This window comes from Hemiscyllium ocellatum, chromosome 2 (assembly GCF_020745735.1).
Source record: "Hemiscyllium ocellatum isolate sHemOce1 chromosome 2, sHemOce1.pat.X.cur, whole genome shotgun sequence".
NCBI lineage: Eukaryota > Metazoa > Chordata > Chondrichthyes > Orectolobiformes > Hemiscylliidae > Hemiscyllium > Hemiscyllium ocellatum.
The window spans coordinates 151,145,043-151,172,447 of NC_083402.1; the positions used below are offsets into that span (position 1 = coordinate 151,145,043).

The 27,405-nt window shown below is 40.1% G+C and overlaps 1 protein-coding gene across 2 annotated transcripts in view; it reads right to left on the reverse strand.

Annotated features, from left to right (window-relative positions):
• The window catches only part of LOC132825797 (fibrillin-2-like), a 327,149-nt gene that overhangs the window by 125,182 nt on the left and 174,562 nt on the right, over positions 1-27,405 (reverse strand). For both annotated transcript variants that reach the window (XM_060841289.1, XM_060841280.1), the window contains exons 16-25: positions 25,379-25,531; positions 22,504-22,557; positions 19,224-19,349; positions 15,894-16,019; positions 10,348-10,467; positions 7,980-8,117; positions 7,363-7,413; positions 4,644-4,769; positions 3,637-3,864; positions 1,074-1,199 (exon numbers count right to left, since the gene is read on the reverse strand). In XM_060841289.1, coding sequence (XP_060697272.1) covers positions 1,074-1,199; positions 3,637-3,864; positions 4,644-4,769; positions 7,363-7,413; positions 7,980-8,117; positions 10,348-10,467; positions 15,894-16,019; positions 19,224-19,349; positions 22,504-22,557; positions 25,379-25,531 — 1,248 coding nt within the window. The remainder of the gene's footprint in view (positions 1-1,073; positions 1,200-3,636; positions 3,865-4,643; positions 4,770-7,362; positions 7,414-7,979; positions 8,118-10,347; positions 10,468-15,893; positions 16,020-19,223; positions 19,350-22,503; positions 22,558-25,378; positions 25,532-27,405) is intronic.

Genomic DNA, 27,405 nt, shown 5'->3' on the forward strand with positions numbered 1-27,405 from the left:
GATCCCAGGGATGAGGGAGTTGTCATATGAGGAGTGGTTGAGGACTCTGGGTCTGTACTCAGTAGAGTTTAAAAGGATGAGGGAGGATCTGATTGAAACTTACAGAATCCTGAGGGCTCTGGTTTGAGTGGATGTGGAAAGGATGTTTCTGCTAGTAGGAGAGACTAGGACCCAAGGGCACAGCCTCAGAGTGAAGTGATAATCCTTTTGAATTCAGATGAGGAGGAATTTCTTCAGCTGGAGAGTGGTGACTCTGCGGAACTCATGGCTACAGAAGCATGTGGAGGCCAAGTCATGGAGTGTATTGAAAACAGTGATAGATAGGATCTTGATTGGTAAGGGAAGACAGGAGAATAGGGTTGAGAAACATAAGAGGCGAAAGTGGGTACTGCAGAGGCTGGAGATTAGAGTCAAGATTCGAAAACTGCTGGGAAAGCACAGCAGGTCAGGCAGCATTCGAGGAGCAGGAAAATCAAGGTTTCGGGCAAAAGCCCTTCATCAGGAAATTGTTGAATCTTGAGAAATATATCAGCCATGATTGAATGGCAGAGGAGAGTTGATGGGCCGAATAGCCTAATTCTGCTCCTTATGGTCTTCTGGTCTCTCTTGGGAAAACAGGGAAATGCTTCCAGAGAAGCTTCTTGGCTGAAGCTTTTCCTGCCCCCTGCCCCATTCGTGGGGCACAATGTCTCCCCATGGCCTGTCACTGAATCTTTGCCTCCGTGGAGCAGCCAAGTCTCACGATCAATGACAGGCTTCTCTCACACTCAGAAGATCCTGATAACATCCTCTCTGTCCTCTTAGCCTCATTAATTGGTCATTATTTGCTACTCACCAAGCCAGCTATTTCTGAGTCAGCTCTGGTCTCTGACCAAAACAGTTTGGAAATGTAACATGGTCTGGCCTATTACCAACCTGATTCCCACTCTCCATTTCTGCTTCCCATTCCCCTGTCAAATTGGCCTCTGTGGGACCAGCAGGATTCTGTGCACTGTGTGTTGGTTTTAGTTGTGTGCATGCTGTGTTCACTCATTGTCGTGTTGGTACAGCTCATTCAAGTCAAAGTGCTGTACCTGTGCAATTCCTTTCCTCCATATCCAGGGCAAACCCATTGTCACATTTACACCGGAAACTGCCGATGGTGTTTCTGCACTTCCCATTACTGCAGAGGTTGTTAAACACTTTGCATTCATTAACATCTGTAAAGGCAATAAACAACATGCACAGAAATCACAGCGTTCAAAAGAAAACAACATTTTTGATGCATGACTAAACTCACTGGTTGCCCTTTAACTTTGCCAGGCAAAGATCTTGTCACATGAATACACTAACACATCATCAAATCAAATCTTTGGACATGCTGAAGATTACATTTAGCTACTCAATTACAAAAATATAACTGCACTTTTTTCCAATGTACCTGCCATGGGGAAACATAAAGTAGTTTTTAATTTATCTAACATGACTTTTTTTAAGTCCCCAGACTATTGGGCTGCTCTCTCATTAGAGAGCTCACCCTGAGGGTCACCACACCTCTGGTGAGAAGGAGAGCCCCACATGGTGACCTCAGCTGGCACAGGAATTGTACCCACGCTGTTGGCATCACATTGCATTTCAAAGCAGCCATCTAGCCAACTAAGCTAACTGGCCTCCATAATACATAGCTACAAATAACTGAACAGTGTTTTTAAACATGACTTTTAAAACTTGAAATCTAATTAGTTAAATAAGGAATAAAGATAGCTGGGAAGGTGATGTGTTGCAGCTGTAGCTTTTGGGAACTGTATGATCTACAGCCTTCCCCCATACAGACACAGTTCGGAGTTGATGAGCTGGAGTCTGAGCTTCAAACACTGTTATAGATCAGGGATGGGGTAGGTTGTTTCTGGGAACAGCCACACTGTAGGATGAGGTACTCCTGATTTGTTGTGCAGGCCGGGCAGGATGGTGTGACTGCCACAGCAGCAGGTGGAAGACTGAGAAGGGAAGAGCAATGAAGGAGTGTTTGCACGCCTCTGATGGGTTTGATGTTTCGGTGGCTGATATAGACAGGAGAAGGAACTGCAGGTCAGCTGAACAAACTGGCCCTGACCTCATGGTACCACTGTAATCCCTTGGGCCTCGTGTCTCTGGGTCTGTTAGTGCTGGACATTCCTCTTTCTTAACTTCTTCAATGTTAGTGCAACTGCTGGCTTAAACATCAATCACAGAATAATGATCCATGAAGAAACATCAGGAATGAAATGTCTGTTTTCTATTTGTGATCTTAACATAGTCAAACTGCCCTTTCAGCCCTTACCAAGATGCTCATTAATTGGGTGGAACACTATCCTACAGCCACCTCGACATGGTGGGGTGAGTCCTTCATGACCCATGTCTAGTTTTCCCCTTCCTCATTCTGCCATGTGCAAGATCATTGTGGCCTTGATCGGTACTTTCCTTTCTATGCATGTAGCAAGTAACTCAAGCTGACTCTTGGTAGTCTTCATTATCCTCTTACAACTTTGGAATCTACAGCTTGTAGAATGGTTTATCCAAATGTCCTCAACCTGGGAGTGCTCCATCACGGCTGCTTGTGGAATAATCCACGTATCAGCATCACCAGAGTTGGTGAGTCTTAGATGCCCCAAATTAAATGAATCACAGGCCATGGTCATGATGTTAGGAGCTGAAATACCTTATTCACTTGTGTTCTGTAGTGAGTGTTTTCCTCTGTGCTAAGCTGTTAATTGAGTGTTTGTGCAATTGTATTTTTCAATTGCTTTCTCTATTCTCTCAGTTGTGTTTGTGCTGTGCGTTAACATGTGCAGATAGATTAGATTAGATTACTTACAGTGTGGAAACAGGCCCTTCAGCCCAACAAGTCCACACCGACCCGCCGAAGCATAACTCACCCAGACCCATTCCCCAGCATTTACCCTTTCACCTAACACTACAGGTAATTTAGCATGGCCAATTCACCTAACCTGCACATTTTTGGATTGTGGGAGGAAACCGGGCCACCCGGAGGAAACCCACACAGACACGGGGAGAATGTGCAAACTCCCCACAGAGAGTTGCCTGAGGCGGGAATTGAACCCGGGTCTCAGGCACTGTGAGGCAGCAGTGCTAACCACTGTGCCACCGTGCCATCTTTGGGCCCTCCTTATTTGTACTGCACCTTCTCTGCAAAGTGGTTTAGGAGAAAAATGATGGCTGTTAATTGCTCACTTGCTTCATTTAGCCTGTACCCAGCACACCTCCCCTGATCCGAGACAGACACACACGATCTGTCTGCCCCCACTACTATTTCTGCAAATAGCTATCTCCTTTCTTTTGGTGATGTCTCCATCCTTCAATCTTTCTCTGTGACTATCAACTCTTAAATTTTTTCCCTTCATATTCCTGCTTTTCCCCCATTTGTGATTCCCAGGCCCTGCCTTAGCTTACAACTCAACTGTTCATTCTCCCTGCCCAGTGCGGCCAACTCCCCAAAGTGTTCTCAGCCTGAAAATGCTGCTGTCCATGTTCCTGTCCACCCTGCCCTAATCACTGTGATGTTTCCCATACACCCCAGCTTGCTCTCTCCATTCTTCAAGACCCTTCCAATGCCACACACAAATTTCTGTTTTAGTCAAAGGATGACTTTAGTTTTACCTTTATAGAACGGTCTTCCTGTGAGAATGTCACCCCTATTGGTGAACCCTGGGCCTCTCGGACAAAGCAGCTCATACTGTTTCGTGCCAGGCCTGGGGCACTCTTCACAATCCACTCCCCAGGCAGATCCAATCGAACAGCAGCAAGCATCCATTCGAAATCTTCCAGCCACTGGTTCTGTGCATTCATCCTCATCCCACTTGAGATAACACTGTTCCTGACGGATATCTACATGACACATTACACAGCTGTCAGTGCTGTTCTACTGCAGAACGCCCGTAATGTCACAGTTTATTCCTGGATTTTTAAACCAAAACAATCATAGGATTTCTGAATAAATTTTTGTCAGCTTTCAATTTCATTGCTTTTGGATGTCAAGATAGACTATTTGTGATGAGTACAGCCATATGTTGAGAGCATATGATTGATGCTACTCCCAAGATGTGTCGTATTTGGATAGACTGCTACGTGAGCAGGGTACAGCAGTGCCCATGTAGAAGCTGGGATTTAATTCAGGTGATGGGGAACCTGGCAGGTAGCCAGCAGCATCCTCACCTCATCGCCTTTGGGGAAGGCCTATAAAAATTCTATCAAATCCACATGACCTTGAGTAAATATATAAAAAAATTAACCTGTTCCCTAAGTCCCAATCATGAGAATATACAAACAAGGAATGAGTATTGAGAAGGCCATTGGTCCTTCAGTCCCATCAATGGCCTTGCTTTAAACAGGTGCTGGAACTTTGCAGACAACATAAAAAATGTCCACCCTCCTTTTCAAACATACACTTCAAAACTCACACTTTAGAAACAAACTAGCTTTCGGAGCGCTGCTCCTTCATCAGGTGACAAAAGTTAGTGCTTCCAAATAAACCTGTTGGACTATAACTTGATGTTGTGATTTTTAAATTTGTACATCCCAGTCCAACACCGACTCCTCCAAATCATGACTTTACAAACAGATTCTATTTAGACCGTAGCTATATTTTAAGGTAATTGATTTCTTACCCACACAAATCCGACCCGTGCTATCTCTGGTCAACCCTTCAGGACACTCACACTGGAAGGATCCTTGAGTATTAACACAGTGCCCATTTGGACAAATGCCAGGAAAGACTGTGCATTCATTTACATCTGTATAAAGTGATACATCAGAATCACAATCTTCAATTCCAACCAATTCATTAATTTGGCTCATCACAAAATTAATATTTAAAGAAGTAGGCACAATAGTTAAGGTAACTTAACAACTACATCCTGCAAAGCACAACAAATGCAGAAGTGAGAGGCTGCAAACATGTTACCCATGAAAGCCTATGTCCAAACGCAGCAGGACCTGGACAATATCCAGGCTTGGGCTGACAATTGGCAAATAGCATTCCTGTCAGCCAACGACCAATCTCCAAATGTGGAGAATCTGACCATTGTTCCTTGATATTAACTGGCACTGCCATCACTGGTGATTAGGCTAGGGGTTACAACTTTAAGTGAGTCATGAGTTTCTATAGGAAACAATGTTAAAACCAGAGATGGGTTCTTCCACACATGTTTTGCACAGAGAAAAGGGAGTGCTGCAGCAGAAATACCATCCCAGCTGAAATAACCTCAAAATAAAATGCTCTATTAAATATAAAAGAGGTACATTGTCCACGTTTCCACTTATCTAAGTATGCACAAGTATACAGTACTGTTAGATTGACCCGTCTCCATCTAATGGCAGAAGGTGATCTGTGCAGGGCATCCTGCACTGACCAGTGCTGCTACAAGATGAAGGCCAGGAGCAGAATGAAGGTCAGAGCCAGGACCTGAGAACAGAGCTGAGGGTGACAGGGTGACAGGTGAGGCCAAAACAGAGGGGGCGGTGAGAGGCAAGACTCAATCTCAAATCTGGGGAAACAAGAGGGTGTGACAAGGTCAGGGGTTTAGAGGCAAGTCAGGCAGGAGGAAGGGTGAAGAAAATGGGAAGAAAGCAAGGCAAGGAGATGGGATTAGTGGGGGTGGGGAGGAGATTGTCACAACCCAGAAAGGGATATGGGGATGGGTAGAGTGGAAGGGGTTCACAGAGAGGGGCGCTTCAGGGTAATTAGAGATGCATGACAAAACATGCCTGGGTGGGTGGCATGGACTGGCATGGGGAATGTGTAGGGATGAGGAGTTGTGAGGCTGCAGAGAGCTGCTTGTTGTTTTACTGCTTTTATTGCAGTAGAGAACCAAGACGCATCTTTTACAAAATCTGCTTCAGCACGAGGCAGCCCTTGCTGCTGCCAGTGACGGTGGAAGCTATCTCCAGTTTGCACTGCCTTGCCCTCAGAGAATAAGTCGTTCAGGACAGCGAGTGAAAACCGGTCCTTTGTGTCAAAGCAGCACATAAGGGAAAGCTGCGTCCTGCTTTTTTACAGGTGATTCTCAAAATAAAACAAAGTAGAATACAGAACTGGTCTCCAAGGTGGACTGTAACGGTTTAAGAAGGCAGCTCACCAACACCTTCTCGAGGGTTACCAGGGAACAGCAATAAACGCTGGGCCAGCCAGCAAAACCCATGTCCAACAAATGAATAAAAAATGGGCGAATTTGTCTGGAGTGCAGGAATAATTAAATTTAGCTCTTTGGTATTTCCCAGATTTTTTCAATATAAACCTAGAATGCACCACAATTGCCACTGAGTATATGATCATTTTTAATAGCTGACATGAAAAGTAATTTAGGGATTGGGTGCACTATTACCAATTTCGTCAGTGTTTTGGTTATTTTCCTCAACTAGTACTTATGAATATTTTAATACCTGTGTTTTTGTCTGCTGTATGACACAAGGTTATTGCTGATCACATTGAGAGGGTGAAAGGTGTATTTAGGATATAAAACCAGAAGGTGGTCAATACGCTGAAGTATTTGGTGGCAATTATTCTGGGATCCTCTCCCAGGTCCATTGAGATTGTGATCATGTCAAACGCGTTGTACTAATTCTACTTTGCTTTGGAGTTTTCAATTTCATTCAAATTCTGCTCCAAACACTTGAATACATTCTGTAGGATGACGCTGCAGCATGGCTCTGACAGCATCCTGCATTGTAAGAGTACAGTAGCCAAGTATTAGATAAGATGATGAACTTCAGGCCTTTCTTCCCTTTAAGTGGATATATAACATCCTATGGCAAAAGACAGGGCAGTTCTCCTGGTATCATGGTCAGCATTTATCTGTCAACAATTACATTTTCAATGATGCAGATTATCCATCTGGTCACAATCCTCACTGCCTTGCGTGAGATCTTAAATGTTGCATTTGCCCATACAACAAGATTAACTCCATTTAACTTCAATAACTGTGAAGTATTTACAATATCATAAAAAACATGAAAGCTATGAAAATGAAAATTATTTCTTCCGAATTGAAGTAAGTCAGTAAGTTACAGAATCCTACTTTATAGAAAAGACCCTTCAGCCCGTTGAGTCTGTGGTGACAAAAATAATCTATAACCTAAGCGTGTCCCACTTTTCTGTAATAGGTCCATAGCTTTGAATGTTATGATACTTCAAGTGTTTATCTAAGTACTTGTTAAATGTTGTGATGCTACCCACCTCAACTACCCTCCCGGGCAATGCATTTCAAATTCCAACTACTACCTGGGCGATAAAGTTTTACCTCAAATCCCCTCTAAACCTCCTGCCTTTCATTTTTCCTTTATTCGGTGGTCATGTATTCCTATGTTTTAAGGTTAAAATATTCTTACCTTCACAGGCTACACCCTTGACTCTTGCATATCCTCTTGGACAGGTGGTATCTACACATAATCAAACAAGTTCAAGAATAAAACCTCTGGGATCTGTATTATATCAGCTAATTATCAACAGTTTAGTATTTTGACAGGAATAATATTCTGCAGGTATGGAACATAGGACATAAAAATGGAAAATTCTTGAAGATATTCACTAGATCAGGCAGCATCCATGAAGAGAAATATCCGAACAACACATAACTCAGTAATTTTCAGTCTCCAAAATTTCACCAACTTTTTGGTGAGAAACATAAGTTGTGACTTTTGAAGGAACTTCCGAGTCTAGATGACTCATTAAGAACGTTAGTTTGCTCTCTCTCCATGGATACTGTTTTACCTGCTGTGATATTTAGCATTTGTTGTTTCCAATGTTTGTTTGTTTCTTCATATGCTACTGCACAGAACTCAAACTGCTTTTGTAACTATGTACATGTTTAGAGATATTTTTATGAACTAAAGTGTATTTTTGAAAAAAAGTGCTCATTTAAAAAATTCTACACAATCAAATTAGTTACTTTCCCAGAGTTACTTCTGTAAATGGAATTCTTTTTGATGTTATCCATTTTCAGTACCTAGTTCACAGCGTTCACAAGGACTGCCCCATGCAGCTCCCAGAGTAGCGCAGCATTCAGACTTCAGTGTGGCTCCATTGATGTTCACCTCACAGCGGCTGTTTTGGATGTTCAACCAGCAAGTTCCTTTCACGCTGTCTGTGGTAATTTATGAGAAAATTCAACTAATTACAAGGATTTAATGATAGCCTTTTTCACTGATAAATGTCTCAGGATTTCCTGAGTATACAGTAGATGCAACATATCTTCATACTAACTGGAAAAGCTGTGTTGTTTTGCTAGCCATGCAATGTGCTTGCATCATTTTTATATCAGCCCTGCCTTAATCCAAATACGTATTTTGAATAAAGACTATGCCTGTGTGTTTAAGATTCACTCTAACTTTTCCCATCTTGTTTTTCTACTGTTCTGAGGAATCAAAAGGAACTTCAAAGGACAGATTTGGATAATATCATTTTATTTTTTGGCGAGGAATGCAGTTCTGATTATCATTGGCCCTGAGCAGCAAAGTTAAAAATGCAGACACAACATGGAACTGTCGCCATTTTATTTCTGACTTTATATTCAAACACCAGAAAATGCCACAATGAAAATAAAAAGTTCAAAGTACATTATGTTTTCACTCATTCTTTCTTTCTCTTGTAGAGATACTGCTCTTTGTGTTGTCAACATTCCGGCAGATATCTTGCCATCTTTCATCCGAAAATGTTACCTATATGACCAAGGTAGATATTATTGTCAAGCCCAATCCTGATTGCCTACCATGTCACAAGCTGACAAGACAATGCAAGATGAGAACTTCATTCGCCCTATCCACCCCAAGTGAACCTCCTTACTTCAATATCCAATTTTCTGTTATGGGATAGCAAGATTTTCATCTGCATACCTCATCTTGGAAACCATTTTTACATGTTGATCACTCTTTCTAAAAATTGTTTTGACATTGTTCCTAACTTAACCTTTCACTAGTTTAACACCATGACCACTTTGTTGTACCTCCACTTCTTAAACTTTTTATTTCAATCATATTTTATCTATTTTCTTGTCAACCTTAAATATTTTCGATAAGATGACCTGTAACAGTGCATCCCTTTCCATCTAATAATCCAAGTGCCTCAGGCTTCCCATTTTCCTACTCCTTTGGATGATTCAACTTGCGTTTTTTTTTCTCTTGAGATTCAGGCCAAAATATTCAATAATCTTGACAATGGTACTGGAACCATTGTGTGTAACTAACGTGCTACCACTGCTTCCAAACTGAAAGAATGAACATTTTGTGCTGCTTGCTATATTATAATTGCCATGCCTGGGAGTCACTCTGTTTGTGCAGACTCTTTGAAGTGAATAAATGCATGGCTCTAACTTGTTTCCAACTTATACTGTTTCACCAGATTCCAATGACTGCCTCATTTTTCATATTTCCTCCCTAGACTTTCTTGGCAAAGAAAGTTGGGAAGTTGGGGTTGGGAAGGCTACTGTTACAGAAGAGACATTAAGCTCACTGTTTTAAAACTTATTTTCCTACTTATTTTAATATTTCTAACAAAGTCAACTGGGTTTTATAAATAAGTAATCATGAGTTAGACCTTTAGCACAGTGCATCACGGTATGAGCTATTGCTATATTGCAATTAAAACAGTGTCTACATTTCAAAAAAGATTGACTGTGACTCTGTAGCACAATCTGACTGGGCTTTAAATGTACATCTGACACAATGGAAGACCTGCTGATACTCAGTCATAATAACATTTTGTCATGATAACACAGAACGCTTCTGTGTCACAGTGAGGGTAGAAGAGAGCCCACTTCCTTTACTGAACTTCTGAATTATCAAGATGACAGGTTCTCAGTTTGGACCCCTGACAGCACTTTTAGGAAAATAAGTCAGACTATATAATTGCAGATATTTTGCCAATGAACAAGCACTGCTCTGTTGGATATGAAGCAGATCTATTAACTAAATTTTATTCTGTCAATGCAGTGGTCTGTTTCTAATGAATTTAATAGTCTGAAAAGATCCAAAGTATTATTCACTAAACTGATCACTGAACCAACCTTGAAACTTTGATATATACTCAAGGCTGCATGACTTAGTCAGGGAAGAATTCCTCATTTTGCATGGCTAATTGTAAAAAGATGCAATTAATAAGAATGACAAATTATCTGGCATTTATGGAACACTTAAATGTCCAAATTTTCCACTTTATCTTTAATCTCATCATAAATGTAATATCATTTGAGAAGAAACTTTGTGCTAAATCTGGTTAAAGAAAAAGTACTTGGCTAGAATCTATTTTCTCGGCTTGGAAATCCTTTGAGTTTGTTCTTTGAGCTTTGTTTTTAAAGAGAAAGTGAAATTGTATCTCACCAATGCAGACAGTTCTGCTTTGATCCAGTTTGCTACCGGTGGAGCACTCACACAAGAATGAGCCTACTGTGTTCCTGCATTCTCCATTGACACAAGGGCTGCTCTCACATTCATCAACATCTGGAGACATAAATAGCCACTTTTAAGTATTGTTACAGCTTGACATAGTCATTTGGCAAAACAAACTAAAATACAATTTTAATTGATAAAAAAATCTTGAAATTTGCTTTAAGATCCAAGAAAGGAAATAGGGAAATCCCCGGCAATTACAGACCAATCCGTCTCACGTCTGTCGTCTGCAAGGTGTTAGAAAGGATTCTGAGGGATAGGATTTATGACCATCTGGAAGAGCATGGCTTGATTAAATGCAGTCAGCACGGCTTTGTGAGGGACAGGTCATGCTTCACAAACCTTATTGAGTTCTTTGAGGATGTTACTAGACAAGTTGATGAGGGTCGAGCAGTGGATGTGGTGTTTATGGACTTCAGCAAGGCATTTGAGAAGGTTCCCCATGGTAGGCTCGTTCAGAAGGTCAGGAGGAATGAGATACAGGGAAATCTAGCCTGGATACAGAATTGCCTGATGGACAGAAGACAGTGAGTGGTGGTGGAAGGAAAGTTCTCTGCCTAGAAGTCAGTGGTGAGTGGTGTTCCACAGGACTCTGTTCTTGGGCCTCTACTCTTTGTAATTTTTATTAATGACTTGGATGAGGGGATTGAAGGATGGGTTAGCAAGTTTGCAGATGACACAAAGGTTGGAGGTGTCGTTGACAGTATAGAGGACTGTTGTAGGCTGCAGTGTGACATTGACAGGATAAAGAGATGGGCTGAGAGGTGTCAGATGGAGTTCAACCTGGATAAATGCAAAGTGATGCATTTTGGAAGGTTGAACTTGAAAGTTGAGTACAGGATTAAGGATAGGATTCTTGGCAGTGTGGAGGAACAGTGGGATGTTGGTGTGCAGGTACATAGATCCTTTAAAATTGCCACCCAGGTGGACAGGGTTGTTAAGAAAGCATATGGTGTTTTGGCTTTCATTAACAGGGGGATTGAGTTTAAGAGCCGTGAGATCTTGTTGCAGCTCTACAAAACTTTGGTTAGACCGCACTTGGAATACTGTGTCCAGTTCTGGTCACCCTACTATCGGAAAGATGTGGATGCTTTGGAGAGGGTTCAGAGGAGGTTTACCAGGATGCTGCCTGGACTGGAGGGCTTATCTTATGAAGAGAGATTGACTGAGCTCGGACTTTTTTCATTGGAGAAAAGGAGGCGGAGAGGGGACCTAATTGAGATGTACAAGATAATGAGAGGCTTGGATAGAGTCGATAGCCAGATACTTTTTCCCAGGGCAGAAATTGTTAAGATGAGGGGTCATAGTTTTAAGCTGTTTGGCGGAAAGTATAGAGGGGATGTCAGAGGCAGGTTCTTTATGCAGAGAGTTGTGAGAGCATGGAATGTGTTGCTAGCAGCAGTTGTGTAAGCGAGGTCATTGGAGATATTTAAGAGACTGCTGGACATGCATATGGTCACAGAAATTTGAGGGTTTGTACATTAGGTTTACCTTACATGAGGATCAATGGTCAGCACAACATCGTGGGCTGAAAGGCCTGTTCTGTGCTGTACTGTTCTATGTTCTATGTTCTAATAACGTTTGCCTCAAAATGAAGAAGTTAGTTCCGAGGTGGTTGAGAAAAGTGAAAGGCTTATTTTTTTCTCTGACGTTAATAACTGGCTAACTACCTGAAATGTATGTTATATTTTAAAACCCCTGTACAGAGTGAAACGTGCATAATGAAGACCTTTTTTTTTACTTATTCATGGGATGAGGACGTCACTGTCTGGGCCAGCATTTATTACCCATCCCTAATTGCCCAGAGGGCAGTTAAGAGTCAATCACATTGTGTTCTATACATAGAGATCTTACACCTGTCCTCATCATATATGCTTGGCCCACAGGATAGATTCCAAATGATTTTCACAGCAGACATTTTTGTTTTGACAGCTGAAAAGAACAGCTGACCTTGCCTGATTGGCATCATTCAGTGGTTATAATAAATTGTTCCTTCTGTGATCTCTTTGGTTAATGGCTCAATGTTTATTTGTACAAGGTTGGGTGATGGGCATGTAAGGCTCATGGTGGATATGAGGAGTCTTGACAGGTGGATGGGTGAACATGAGCTGGCATGGAAGGATCAGAGGGAGAGCACAGGAGACTTATTTCAAAAGAATCTTGAGGCTGGTCTGACCCCATGAAGTTGAATTGTGAGCAGTACTTGCTTGAGGGAGGTGGTGGTGCGGTGGGTGGTAATGGGAGGTGGGGAGATATCAAAGCCCCTAAAGGTGTTAGTTAGAATCTTAGTGCAGGGGCTGGGCTCACTACCTGCAGCCTCATCATTTCCCACTGAAAACTATTTTGGGGAGAATGGTCAGGAATTTCAAAATTGGGTTGTACACATCTTTTTAACTCCGCAGAAGTCCAGGACTGAGCCTGTTGACCTGAGATCTAAGCACACTGTCCCACTGTGACATTCAGGTTCCTGACTTCGCATTATTGACCTATATGCTGTGCCTTAGGTAAAAATGAAAAGCGATTCTGTTCAGAATCAGAAGTCACATGACACCAGGTTATAGTCCAACAGGTTTATTGAAAATCACAAGCTTTTGGAGCACTGTCCCTTCATCAGGTGAAGGAGCTGGCTTCACTGATGAAGGGGCAACACTTTGAAAGCTTGTGATTTTAAATAAACCTGTTGGACTATAACTTGGTCTCATGTGACATCTGAATTTGTCCACTCCCGTCCAACACCAGCACCTCCACATCAAAAATAAATAAGACTTTATCTTTAGTTCTGAATGATTAGAAGTTGCTATTGTTGTAAAACCTATAAACCTGGCCTTGTGTTTAATATTATGGAGCTTTGAGTGGAAGTATAACTTTGTATATGATATCTTAATGCATCAGAATTTACAAGTGCAATGTGAGGTTGTTTTAGTTTCATGGGCTATCTCAGATATACTGAACAGTAGCTCTATGACCTCGTTTTTTTACATGTTTATGAAATGACTTTGAGGCAGACTGAATTAATTGATAGACTGATTGCTTTAATCTCAAGCAGAGGTGAACATGTTTGAGCATCTGACATGTCAGTGCAACAGCCACAATCACAGCTATCATTTATTTTGAGTGAGTCAGTTAGCAGTGAGGAGAATAAACTAATGGTATAAATATAAGGACAAGTTAACCACATATCAGGCATCGAAAAAGCACAAATATAAGGAGCTGCGCTTGAATGGAAGAGAAAATTGATGTTATTTTCTCAAACTAAGTACTTCAAAGACAATTTGAATGAACTGCATAACTCGATATTAAATGTACCTCATTTAATCATAAAGGAAAACCGCAGTGTTAACCAGGTATGGGTCATTGAGTGAAGGAAAACAGAGCTCACTATTGTCAAGTAACTTAGTTTATGACTGGGTTTTACACAAATGTAAACATGGAGTGTACAGTTTTCCATTCTGTTTTACCAAACCTTACAATCACACTGAGACTTTGTGTTGTAACCTTTCTGAAACACACATCATCCTATGACCAAATACTGTATCTGTTTCAAATCAGAAATTCAGTTGTGGTTGTAATGTTTGCTCAAGGGCTCGGATTACACGTGTGCATTACATTAGAGAAACAAGAAAAAAGTACCTTTTGGTTTACCACTTACAAAATATTCGGATACCCTGGAATTATACATCAAAAGACACCTGTTTTAAATTAGCCCTGCTATGCTACTTGGGAGTATATTTAGTGTCCAGCCTGAAAAATCCAAACTCCCCAAACCACAGTGCCCTTATTCAGCTCCAGTGGCTCAACCACATCGAAAGCAAGGCTTTAGTGGAGTTTATAAAAATTGTTAACAGAACAACAGCATCTGGGAAACAACAGTATTCTACTCAAACCATCTAAAAAGCCTCCTCTATCCTTCCTCTTCTCTAGAAGGAGTTTATGAACAAATGGGATGTGGTTTAACACAAAGCTGCAGCTTCCAAAAAGAGTTTTCACTAGGATTGGTATTCATCTCCTTGTAGTCCCTGAGGTAGCAGTGGCAGGAGGCAGGAACACAATCCGATGGTCAGAATCTATCTCACTACCATCAGTTACATGGATAGGCAAACAGCAAATGGCTTATTTCTTGGTGGAGTGAGTAAAGGATGAATCCTGGTGCATTGTTTTGAGGTTGCACTTCCTGCCTTATGACCTTTTATTTTCTGTCACCTTAATGCCATTTTTCTGTAGTATAGCACAGAAAGGTCAGCTCCGTGGCTCAGTGTTTAGCACTGCTGCCTTACAACACCAGAGACCTGGGTTTGACTCCTGCCTTGGGCGACTAGCTGTGTGGAGTTTGCACATTCTCCCCGTGTCTGCGTGAGTTTCCTCTGGGTGCTCTGGTTTCCTCCCACAGTCCAAAAAATGTGCAGGTTAGGTGAATTGGCCATGCTAAACTACCCGTAGTGATAGGTGCATTAGTCAAAGGTAGGGGAATGGGTCTGGGTGGGTTTACCACATACCAGGTATTATATCTGAGACAAACCAGGTATTATATCTGGGCCTGTTTCCACACTATAAGTAATTTAATCTAAAAAAAATAATCTAATCTAAAAAAAAACATGCTCAGCAAGTTTGCAGCTCAAACCCAGGTGGTGAAATTGCACACTCAGCTATTGGAGATTGAGTCTTCTCAAAACATTGCAGTAGTGGTTGCTTTTAACCAACTAGTCAACTTTAAAGATTAGGAATTGTTTGATGGTTGAGGTGGGCTGCCGACGTTGGAGGGCTGGTTCAATAATGACAATTCAAAATCATATCCATCACCTTCATTATGATCTTCAATTTACAACCAAAATGCCAAATCCAATAAACAAATTAGCTGAGGAACAGCAATGCTGTTTATGATTTGCTCTAAAATATTTCTCTGTCTGATACCTTTGTCCATTAGTTCCTCACTGACCTCCTCCAGCAGCTGCAACCGAAAGTTGTTGCAGTAATTCTGCCACTTAGATTTTTCTCTTTGAGTTTGGAAAATGGAAAGGATAGAATTAACTAGAATCTGATACATAAGGATTTGCTTAAAAACACGTCTCTGATTGAAGGCAGGCAAATCCCCAGCGTGTATCTCTGGCTGCTATAGAATGATGAGAAAATGTAATTGTGCAGACATTAATGTGGAGGTTTTCTCACTATGAGGTGCTAAAAGAATTTGTATGTAGTGACTTTCTCCACTTGTAACACAGTAGGTAACCTCTGTTACTGCTCAAATGAATGCTATCTGAAAAAACAGCAATTGATTACATCAACACTGGCATTTATATTTTAAACTACTTGTGATTTTGTTGGAAAGCCCATACTGTGGAATTTATTCTCATTTGCTCAAGTTCTCTTCTGTAAGTGATTTGGGCTTTGCAATGCAGATGCTTGCTACTTACTGCCTCACGGTCAATTGCTGTAAAGAGTAGATGTCATTTTCAATTGAGTGCATTCATTAATATCCTCACCTTCACACATCTCAGAGTCTGGTTTGAAGAGGTAGCCCTTTGGGCAGCTGCAGGTGTAGCTACCAGGTGTGTTCCGGCAAAGACCATTATCGCACAGGAGCCTGTTCACGGCACATTCATCAATGTCTGGAAAGTAGGAGTGGTGGCAAATCACAAGGAGAAGAGACAAACAACTCAAGAAAGAATTAGCAAATCTTAGCAGAATAATTAACCACAAATATGAGGTGTTGATTCTTTTTGACGTGTATTTAATAATGTCTAATAAAATAGTTTGGTGAGGTACCTTCATGATTCCTTGCTGACTTTGTCAAGTCACATTTCCACATCAATAATGGAGTATTAAATTTGGAATGTTAGTTCAAGCTCATTTGCAAAACTCAACTTTCTGGAGATGTGGTCTTGAGAAAGAATTCATCATATCACGCAATATGATCTTCAAATCACCCGTAAATTCTCGGATTCCCAAATATCAAAACAGGATTTCACTTATTTATTTATCGTAAATGTGATTACAGGAAACAGCAGCTACTTGATCCTTTACTGCTATAGCCACTGGTTTAGTGCTTTTATTGGTTTGCTGAACACAATCCACAAAAGGTAATAAAAGTGCTGGAATTCCGTGTCATAAAAACTGAATTCAACATTTGCATGCACTCACAATAAAGCAGTACTAAGTTATAGAATATATCTGCATTAGGTTTAAACACAGTGGTTCCTTGCAAATTTCTGATCAAGAATAGATAAAACACTCTAGTACTTATAGACATTACAGTATTTGGCAGTTGTTGCCTTGGCAAGCTGTCTCATGATGCAATGCATTAAACAAATAAATTAAGAAAGCAAAAGCTTAAAGAATATTTGAAGAAACAATATTTTTGACGAATGTCAGTGGAAATGATTTTCCTTTGCCAAAGGCACAAATGATCTTTGGCTCTCAAATCTCCATGATAAACAGATGGAGAATACTTCGGAGTTAAACATGAGCAAGAAAGGAAAGACTTTCAGTCATGTTCTCTCTTACCTCACTACACAGAAATGTACCATTAAAAATAATTCCATTTCATTTAGTTCTAAAGGCCTTCCTTCTAAAAAAAAAATGTGTAGTTCATTGTAATTTGTGTACAATATTTCACAACCTTTCTTCCTTTTGTCTTCCAAACTTTATAAACACCATTTTTTGGGATCCTCCAGGCTAACAGGATAAACCTTCAGCAAGTTCAGACCTAACTGAGACTGCTCTGTAAGGAGCATGTCATGTAAGGTGTTTATGGTCATAGAGTTATAGAGCTGTATGGCACGGAAACATACCTGTCAGTCCAACTAGTCCATGCCGACCAGATACCCTGAATTAATCTACACCCATTTTCAGGCATATCCTTCTAAACCCTTCCTATTCATATACCCATCCAGATGCCTTTGAAATGTTATAATTGTACCAGCCTCCACCATTTCCTTTGGCAGCTTGTTCCATACACGCAGCACCCACTGCATGAAAATGTTGTCCTTTGATCTCTTTTAAATCTTTCCCCTCTCACTTTAAACCTATATCCTCTAGTTTTGGTCTCCCCTACTCTGGGGAAAAGACCTTGGCTGTTCACCCTACCCACGATCCTCAAATAAACTTCTATTTGATTTGTAATATAGATACATATTAATATCATTTGATAAGAGTTTGGATTTTGAACTAGTGGCATTTGGGTTTTGCTCTGTGTGTGAGAGGGTGTTTTTATGGTTAGTTTATTAGTATTTCTAGACTCAGTTTTTTTAAACCAGTATGAGAGAGATAATTCCTGGAGAACCAATGGGACTTTGTTTGCACTGGGAAAGTTTTAGGTTTAGATATAATAGAGTGAAGAGAGTCAACCGGCTTTTAGTTAGTATGATCAGAGGTTGGTTTTTGTTGAGGGGAACTACCCATTGTACAGCGAGCTTTTGGCTTCAGTTGTTGGTCAAAGATGGACGCATGAAACAGTTCTCCTAGAGGAAGGAGTTAGTTCTAAGACATATGTTAACTCAATGTAAAGATTTAATTTAAAAGTTCCAAATCATAAAAATTTGGTTCGAATGCTTAACGGTATTATTTGAAGCTGAGAAAGTCTAAGGTCAGTTGTATGAATATTCATAAAGCTATTAAACTCTTGAGACTGGGATCTGAAAGCAGCAGTTAGTTAAATATATAGATGTGATAGGAAAAAAAGAATTCTCTCTGGTCTTCCAGTACATGAAAAGGATGGTACTGGGAGAGAAAGCGTATTGTATTTGTACTGCATTTTGAAATCTGTCAAAATGTATTTTTTGTAAATAGCTTAGGTTACTCAATTTTATCACCTTTTCTTTTGAGTAATAAACTTAGGTTTTATTGTTAAAACGAAATCTGTAATATTATGTACTTGGGATTCAGTGAAAGATGTCCTAAATAATTTTTTTCAAAATTACAATCCATCAAGCCAGATTTCAGTCTGGATGCTGGCTTGTCCAGCAGTAGCATCAATTCAAATAGCACAAGCAGAGATCCACCAGGTGGCCCAGGTGAAGTCCATGTGCAACTGGACTCACATGTTTAATTTTGGTAGCCCACCATTTTTAAGAACAGAGTACTAATAATTTATTTCAAGTGTTGGAAAAATCCAAAAGCTCATAAAAGAAGCTTTCAAACTGTTGTTGGTTATTTCAGCAGATAGCCAGTGTGACTGAAGGTTTCTGCTCTGGAGAGGGGACAGTGTGGTTACTGAACATGCTGCGAGAAAAAGAAACACAGAACAGAGGTATAAATACATCACAACTGGAAGAAGCATAAGTCAACAAACTTCTCTTTCCAAACTCTTTAACAATGGACTATAACATTTGGAACAAAAACAGAAATTGCTGGAAAAACTCAGCAGTTAGGCTGTCTCTGTAGAGAGAAAGCAAAGTTAATGTTTCGTGTCCAGTGACCCTAGTTCAGAGTCCGAAAGAAGGGTCACTAGACCCAAAATGTTAACTCTGCTTTCTCTCCACAGATGCTGCCAGAACTACTGAGCTTTCCCAGCAATTTCTGTTCTTATTTTGAATTTCCAGCATCCTCAATTTTTTGCTTTTCAAAATAAAATTTGGAATGCTAGTTCCACCCTATTTGCAACTTTCTATTAAAATGTGAAGTATGCAGGGCATTTATTTGTCCAATAGTTTTTACTCTAATAATTACAGGAAATGATCTTCAATTGAAATCTGATTGTACAAACACAATCACCTGGGCTGGCCAATGGTTGGTGTCTTCTTACAGGTAGGCAGAAGAATCAACAAACAAAAGAGAAAAACTGGTTTGTTGTTAAATTGTACAGTGTTACTTACCCACACAATTCTTTCCACTTAGGTCAGATTCATAGCCAATGTTACAGATACATCGATAGCTGGCATGAAGATTTTCACATATTCCATGTTGACAAATATCCGGATCCAGATCGCATTCATTAATATCTATTCACCAAAATCCAACACAAGAATAAGTATTTAAACATACGTTTTCTATTTAGATTGCTAAATACATTGCTTTTTTTAAAATAATATTTTATTGCATTGCAACAATTTACTTTTATCTTCTATGATAAATATACGCAAGAAGACTTACATTTATAAACATGAACCGAAGGTTCAGCTTTTAAAGGCTTTACTCCTGTCGGAGCCTGAGCTGAGCTGAAAATGTGTTGCTGGAAAAGCGCAGCAGGTCAGGCAGCATCCAAGGAACAGGAAATTCGACTTCATAAGCCCTGATGAAGGGCTTATGCCCCAAACATCGAATTTCCTGTTCCTTGGATGCTGCCTGACCTGCTGCGCTTTTCCAGCAACACATTTTCAGCTCTGACCTCCAGCATCTGCAGACCTCACTTTCTCCTCGGAGCCTGAGCTGAGTCCATTTAGATATCATTCTCACATATACTTTAATTTCCTATTCATCAAAAGCAATTGATGAAGATATGTGGAGTTAATGTTTACAATTTTTCAACAGAGGTGAAATCTCCCAAAACCAGTATTGTTCAAAAACTGGACATTTATTTTGGTTAATATTTTTTAAAATTTTAAAAATGCTGTCCTGATGTTGGGGAGACATGAAAGAGTTAGCAAATCCAATTGTGTGAAGTGAGTTACTACCGGCAGTGACATGGTCACGAGGCTACAGTGCTTCACAATCATATCACTTGGGTTTTCTACATTCTCTGGCTTAAGGCATTCCAGTTTGAATTCCCGTTCACTTTTTTCTGAAAATTGGCGAGTATTGACCCTTGCTGTCATGTGCATCTGTACTTGCAACATGAATGTAGACAATGTCCCCACTGTTCAGTTTGAGATTACGCTCAGCAAGGATTGGTTGGACTGAAGGGTCTGTTTCTGTGCTGCATGACTCTGTAAGCATTTACAATTCTACTCCTGCATGACTGATTATACATCACATTGAAAAATGAAGATCAGCTCCTTCTTGCCCTTCTCAATGATAAATACTAGCTGACTTTACGCATCCAGGTAATCTTTTAATGCAATTAATCACTGGAGAATTAAATTCTAATTTTTTTCCTTTTAAATAAACATGACAAACTTGTGACAACCAATATCACTGTACATTTTCGAAAGCACAGCTGTGATGTTGATTCTCATTTAAACTACAAAACTCAAAAACAAATGCTTTTGGTGTGACAGCTTTTATAATATTTCGTTTCGCTGCTGGGTTGCTGAGACCTCCCTATGGAGTTTGCTTTTAACTGTTTCCAATTTATGTGGGGGATACAGCCTTGTCACCACAGAGTGGCAAAGTACATTGAAACTGTCATTGTACATAACCACCATCGCACCATTTCTTAACATAAATGCCTTCACAGCGTGCGGCCCAGTTACTCAGTGTGTTGCTGTACAAACACACTGTCCAATTACGTGGGAAGTTGAATGAGGCTTTGATCACCACCAAACCCACATAATGGGAATTGGGAAGGAGAGCTGAAATGTTTGTTTACAGGAATAAAAGAACAACCCAGAACCCTTGAAACAAATGACAGTGCTTTCCCCTATTGCCTACTGCATTCCAGTTTCAGTTGAGACTGGATTTACAACTTGGGGTTTTTGGTTCTGTGTGATTCAGCACTGCACCACATATTTTCTATTCAAAACAAGCCATTAGAGATCATGTAACTCACAACCAGGGTAGCAATTTCTGTTTATAATCCAGAGTGGAAGACCTATAATTTATTAGTGGTAATAGCAGCAAACCTGAGCTATACCAAAAATGAACAGAATGCAGACCACCAGGAAGAGGAAAGTGCAATGCTGCCTTTATATCCATATGGTCAGTACAAAGGTGACCTAGGAACCCATATCTTTACACAAGCCAAACTTACTGCATCAAGCAATGTGCAGTAAATGCTTTAGGAAATATCTTCCCAATCCAGTTGTTTAAAAACTTACTCAAAGGATCTCAGAGATATGAATAAATACACAAAACCATCATGGGACAGAACTCTTCATAAGTTCACATTGTCTTGAGCTAATAAACAACACAGTTCAATAATAGACTCTAGGCCTAGATCTTGAGGTTGGGTTAATGGTAAGGCTATCAATGCTCATGAATAAATTGAAAAGCTGGTTCCTATGGCCACCACAAGGAGAAATAAACCAGGAAGCTGCTGCCCAATTTGGTTCCTCCTGAAGTTTTATTACTGTGGTATTTTGCCAAACAAGTTGGTCTGAAAATATATGGAGACAGTGAAGTTATAGCACTTAACAACTTGTCACCCAGCAGTCACTGTAACTCACAACGATTCTGGACAGATGCCTGTTGAAGCAGGATGTTTGGGAAATGCAAATTATTGAAATTCCCACTCCTGACTTCACCCTCTTGTCCAAAATACATCTTTGAGCTAAGGGTGGAACTTATCTGTCTGTATGAAGATTTTTCAAATTGATTAGTATAAGAAATATGGGTCCAGATATAGCCCTTGACAGAGAGCTTCTTTGACATGGCAAAAATAGAGGAGGTCTTTGGAAATCCTAAGTCTCATGCCCAAAAAACGGCTTTTCCCATTTTCACAGGGAGTTGGTTCAGGATTTGCAATGTGTGACTTGTGGAAACAGCAGGTCATTTCCCTACAAAACTTCAGTAAACAAAACAGGATTCGCGATAATTACATGTACAGCAAGTTCAGCAATAACGCGGTAGTTCCATTCTTGGGCAATCCTATGTTCTACGAGATTTGTGTAACAGCAGCATCCTTTAAATGGATGGGGCTGGAATCACGTTTTGACCAATACACACTTTAAAAGTTCATGCTTTAGAAACAGTGCCCCCAATTAGTCAATCGCATTATAGCAAATTCGCAATAACAAAACACACGTTACAGAAGAACCTGTAGTTATCATTTTCTGAAAGGATGGCTAATTCAGATTTCCAAATGAGGGCTGACTAATTCTGACTTAAAGTTATACTTGTGGATTTGTTGAAGAAACCAGTCTTCCTAATGTACTAAATTTTGGACATATGACTCAGCAATCTTTTGTTCAAGAATTAGGATCGTGAATTGATACAGACACAGATTAAGCAAAACATAATCCCCTTTTACTCTGAAATGAGAATGTTTTTTCACTATACCTCTTCCATCAGCTGTGATACCGATTCCACTGCTACACACAGCCTGGAACTCAGCTGTAAACGCAGATCAAGAAGTTGGTTAGTAATCAGGAATTTGGAAAGCTGACTATTTCCAGAATAACATTAGCTCATCTGGTAATAAAATTAGTGGTGCTGGAAGAGCACAGCAGTTCAGGCAGCATCCAAGGAGCAGTAAAATCGACGTTTCGGGCAAAAGCCCTTCATCAGGAATAAAGGCAGTGAGCCTGAAGCGTGGAGAGATAAGCTAGAGGAGGGTGGGGGTGGGAAGAAAGTAGCATCGAGTACAATGGGTGAATGGGGGCTTCATCCCCTCCCCCACTCACCTATTGTACTCTATGCTACTTTCTCCCCACCCCCACCCTCCTCGAGCTTATCTCTCCACGCTTCAGGCTCTCTGCCTTTATTCCTGATGAAGGGCTTTTGCCCGAAACATCGATTTCGCTGCTCGTTGGATGCTGCCTGAACTGCTGTGCTCTTCCAGCACCACTGATCCAGAATCTGGTTTCCAGCATCTGCAGTCATTGTTTTTACTTCCTTAATAATAAAATTACTTACAAAGATGCAGTTTTAAACAGAGTCATACTGATAGCACATATAAAACATACAGAAATGTAAGTGATATTAAATCATTATGTTCGATTGTACCTTAAATACAGAATAAATGGAGGTATCTTATTAAGTACCCTTTGGATACTACAGACACTCAATGAATTTGAATTATGTTAATAGGTAGATGCAGATCATAGAACCCCTAAAGTGTGGAAACAGGCCATTTGATTCTCTGAAGAGTATCCCACCCAAACCCATTCCATTACTCTGCATTTACTCCTGACTAATGCACCTAACCTACACATCCCTGAACACTATAGGCAATTTAGCATGGCCAATTCACCTGACCTGCACATCATTGGATTGTGGGAGGCAACTAGAACACCTGGAGGAAACTCACGCAGACACAGGCAGAATGCGCAAACTCCACACAGACAGTTGCCCGAGGCTGGAATCGAGCCTGGCTCCCTGGTGCTGTGAAGCAGCAGTGCTAACCACTGAGCCACCGTGCTGCCCAGTCAGGTCAGGAAAATGGCAACTGACAAGCATATCAAGTAGGTGGAAATAAAAATAATTTATGAATTTTGAATGAATTTTAATCATAGTTCCCAAATTAGAAAGCAAGTGAAAACATTAAGTTGTCATTTTTCATGTGTAGTTGTTATGTCTACGGAATACTTATACAGCATTAAGCAGTAACTGAGGACTCTGAGTCTGTACATGACGGGGTTTAGAAGGATGAGGAGGGATCTGATTGAAGTTTACAGAATACTGAGGCCAGGATAGAGTGGAGAAAGAGTAGATGTTCCCACTGGGAGGAGGGGCTAGGGCCTGAGGGCACAGCCTCAGAGTGAAGGGCTGACCCTTTCAAACTGAAATGCAGAAGTATTTCTTCATCAGAGGCTGATGACTCTGTGGAAGTCAAAGCCACAGAGGACTGCAGAGGCCAAATCATTGAGAACAGAGATAAATAGGCTATTGAGAAACATATCAATCATGATCAAATGGCAGATGGGGCTTGATTGGCTAAATGGTCAAATTCTGCTTTGTCACATGGTCTGATACGGTCTGTACTGTTATAGCCTCCATCTGTCTTCACCTTCTGTGCACTGACGTTGTGTATTGGAACCAAGGCTGTGAGGGAAAGCTCTCCTGTGTTATAGTAATGACTATGCTTTAAAAGTACAACAAAGCTTTCCAGGATGTTCAGAGGTTGTGAAAGATGTAATAAATTCTGAATAACATTCTATAGCACAACAATGAGACTAAAACTAATTGTTTCATTCCTTCTCCTCCCTGAGGTTTGACCAGCTAATACTGAGCTCAGGAATTCTTGATACTTCTTAAATAAACACAAAGAACTGCATGTGCTGGAACTCTGAAACAAAAACAGAATGTTCTCACATTGGGTCACTGGGCTCCAAACATTAACTCTGTTTCTGAAAAGATGTTGCCAGACCTGCTGAGTTTCTCCATCACTCTGGTTTTGTCTGTGATATTTCTTGATGGCTTATTGTTAGTGTAAGCACTGAGTTGTCTGGGAAAATGCATTCTGTATACAAGATATACATTGGGGTCGAGAGTATGGTGCTGGAAAAGCACAGCCGCTCAGGCAGCATCCAAAGAACAGGAGAATCGACATTTCGGGCATAAGCTCTTCATCAGGATTCCTAATGAAAGACTTCTGCCTAAAACATCAACTCTCCTGCTCCTCGGATGCTGCCTGACCGGCTGCACTTTTCCAGCACCACACTCTCGGTTCTGATCTCCAGCATCTGCAGTCCTCGCTTTCTCCTCCAAGATATACATTGGATACAGACATCCCAGGAGTACCATATTTAAGTCTCACTCAGCATTTAACAAGCACAAGTTTGAGAGATAAGCAAATAAATTCTTTCTAAACCGACATTAAGGTGAAAATCAGCTTAGGATTCAACGCTTCCACGATTTACAGCACAATCTGTTCAAGAATTTTTTTTAAAAAGAACATGATACCAATTCAGAGCGAGACCATTCATTCTATTTTAAATCAGTTCAGTATCTAACGGGAAAATTGTCTGTGCAAGTTGCCAAGGTGACAAGCCAGACACAAGAGATGAAAATGATCCTGGGCTGGAGCACAAACCAGGTGATGGTGAATTGACAGCTTATTTTACATTTGCTCAATTTATTTTCCCATGAAATTGAACTATATACAGTAGTTTTAAATTATATATGCAGCTGTTGGAATGAAGCTAGACTGCGTTTTTTTTTCCATTCTTTTTAAATTCTCCTGCTTTGGCATGCTGCCAGGATGAAAACGTACCTGAGTTTTTGGCCGGACAAGGCTGGCATGGCTCTCCAAACCCATTATCTGGACTGGCACAGCAGCACTCAGACTTTGTCACTGCCCCATGGAATGCACGGACACATAGTCCCTTCTTAATTCCTCCGTAGCATGTGCTGCGCATATGTGTGTCTAAAACAATAAAAGAAAACACACTATAAAGAAGAGCTCACAGCCCTTGAATGCTGCTCACAATGTCTGGAATTTGAGTCAGGAAACCCTTTATGTTTATCAAAGCCCTATTCAGTGTGTGAGTTGTCAAGACACAACTATTACACAGAGAAGCAGAGATCATCTCAGCGCTGTTGGATGGACAAATGAGCAGCCTCCAAGCAAGCTGCACTTGTGTAAATACCATTTAAAAAACAAAAATACTTTACTGAGCTGCAATTCAGTGCTTTGTCAGTGAAATGCTAGTGAAAATACTTTGAGCTTACAGTATTAAAAATCTTAAGGCTCCAAGTCTCACAAAATCACTGATCACCTAAACAGAACTTTTCAATTTCATTTTTCTTCTTGTCAACTGCTGACATTTTAAAGAAATGATAATCTCCAGAATACTTATGGAAAATGCCACCACTTATACTTTGAAGTATTGAAGTACATGAGAAGAATTTACATAAAATGGTCTTGTTTCTAAAGTGGAAGCAAGCACTGAGTTTAAATGGATTTATTTTTACAGTTCATGTAAAGCATTATAGGTCAAGCAATTTGTGAGAAGCAAGGCTTTAACAAATTCACAATAGAATTTAAACATTCGAATGGGAGAATGTTAAACTCCAAGTGTCAGCTCCTGAAGTTTCCCCAGAGAGACTGACCTTTTGTATCTATTAGACATCTGGTTCAACTTTTACAGCTCTATACAACACTTTAGGGAAAAATAAAGCATCCTTCAAATATTGGTGCAATTCTTGTGAAGTGTTGCTACATTCCCTTGTTTTATGTGTTGACTTTGCTTTCAGGCAGCACAGTGTCATGCTAATGCTCTCTAGTAATAAATACTGATCTGCTCAAAGCTGACAGTGGTGTTGGGATTTCATTGGGTCAACAGGCTGAGAGACAGTATGAGGAGTGACATTTTTAAAATGGTACCCATTCAAAGAAGATAGAGAAGGATTTCAACATTATTAGTTTTGCGAAAAGTTCCGTCCTCAGAATTAATGTTCATTATTAAATTGCCAGTGGACTTGATCCACTTGTCTGCTGCCATCTTTCATATTATCAGAAGTACAAAAGGAGATTTGTCTTCAGAAATCTGATGTCATCTGACTCTTTTCACATGCCTGATTGTACAAGTGAACCAACAGGTAAAGCACAAGCTGATCCAGTTTATAAAATCCTACAAAAAAAGTGCATTTTGGGCATGAATCAGATGTGGTAATGGAACCACCTCTGATGCAGGGCAACTAACAAAACTCTATTAGCAGTGGTTGAACTTTAAGTTTTATTCTTTTTTTTGACAAAATACTCAGAGAGCCTGTATTGTTTAATTTTTAACTCTGCTCCTGATTACTGTCCTGTTTTAATTCAGAAGTTAGTGGCTCTAACTAAACCTGTTGGACTATAACTTGGTGTTGTGTGATATTTAACTTTATCTTGTTTTAAGTTTTTGTACCAAGGTACTTGTACATAAGATGGTATCATTTGTGACAAAACTGAAAACTTTTCAATCTACTTTTGTACACGTGCAACTGTTCAAGTCTGAATCTAAATAAAAAAAGACCTTGTAATAGTTTTTACAGCTTTAGAATTGGAGGTTTGTAAATAGTTTTAAGCTTTCTGTTATTAATTATAGGATACAGAAAACAAGCCATGTGTAAACAACACATAAATCATTTTCACAATTTATTTGTAATGATGGAAATGTTGAGTATGCCAGAAACTTCAATCACTTACATATAATTCAATAGAGATTTATAAAAAATCATTTATTTCAGTTCTCCACTTTTTTCCATGAATATGTCGATTTGACTATATTCAAACAGTCTAATCCAAAATAGAAGGGG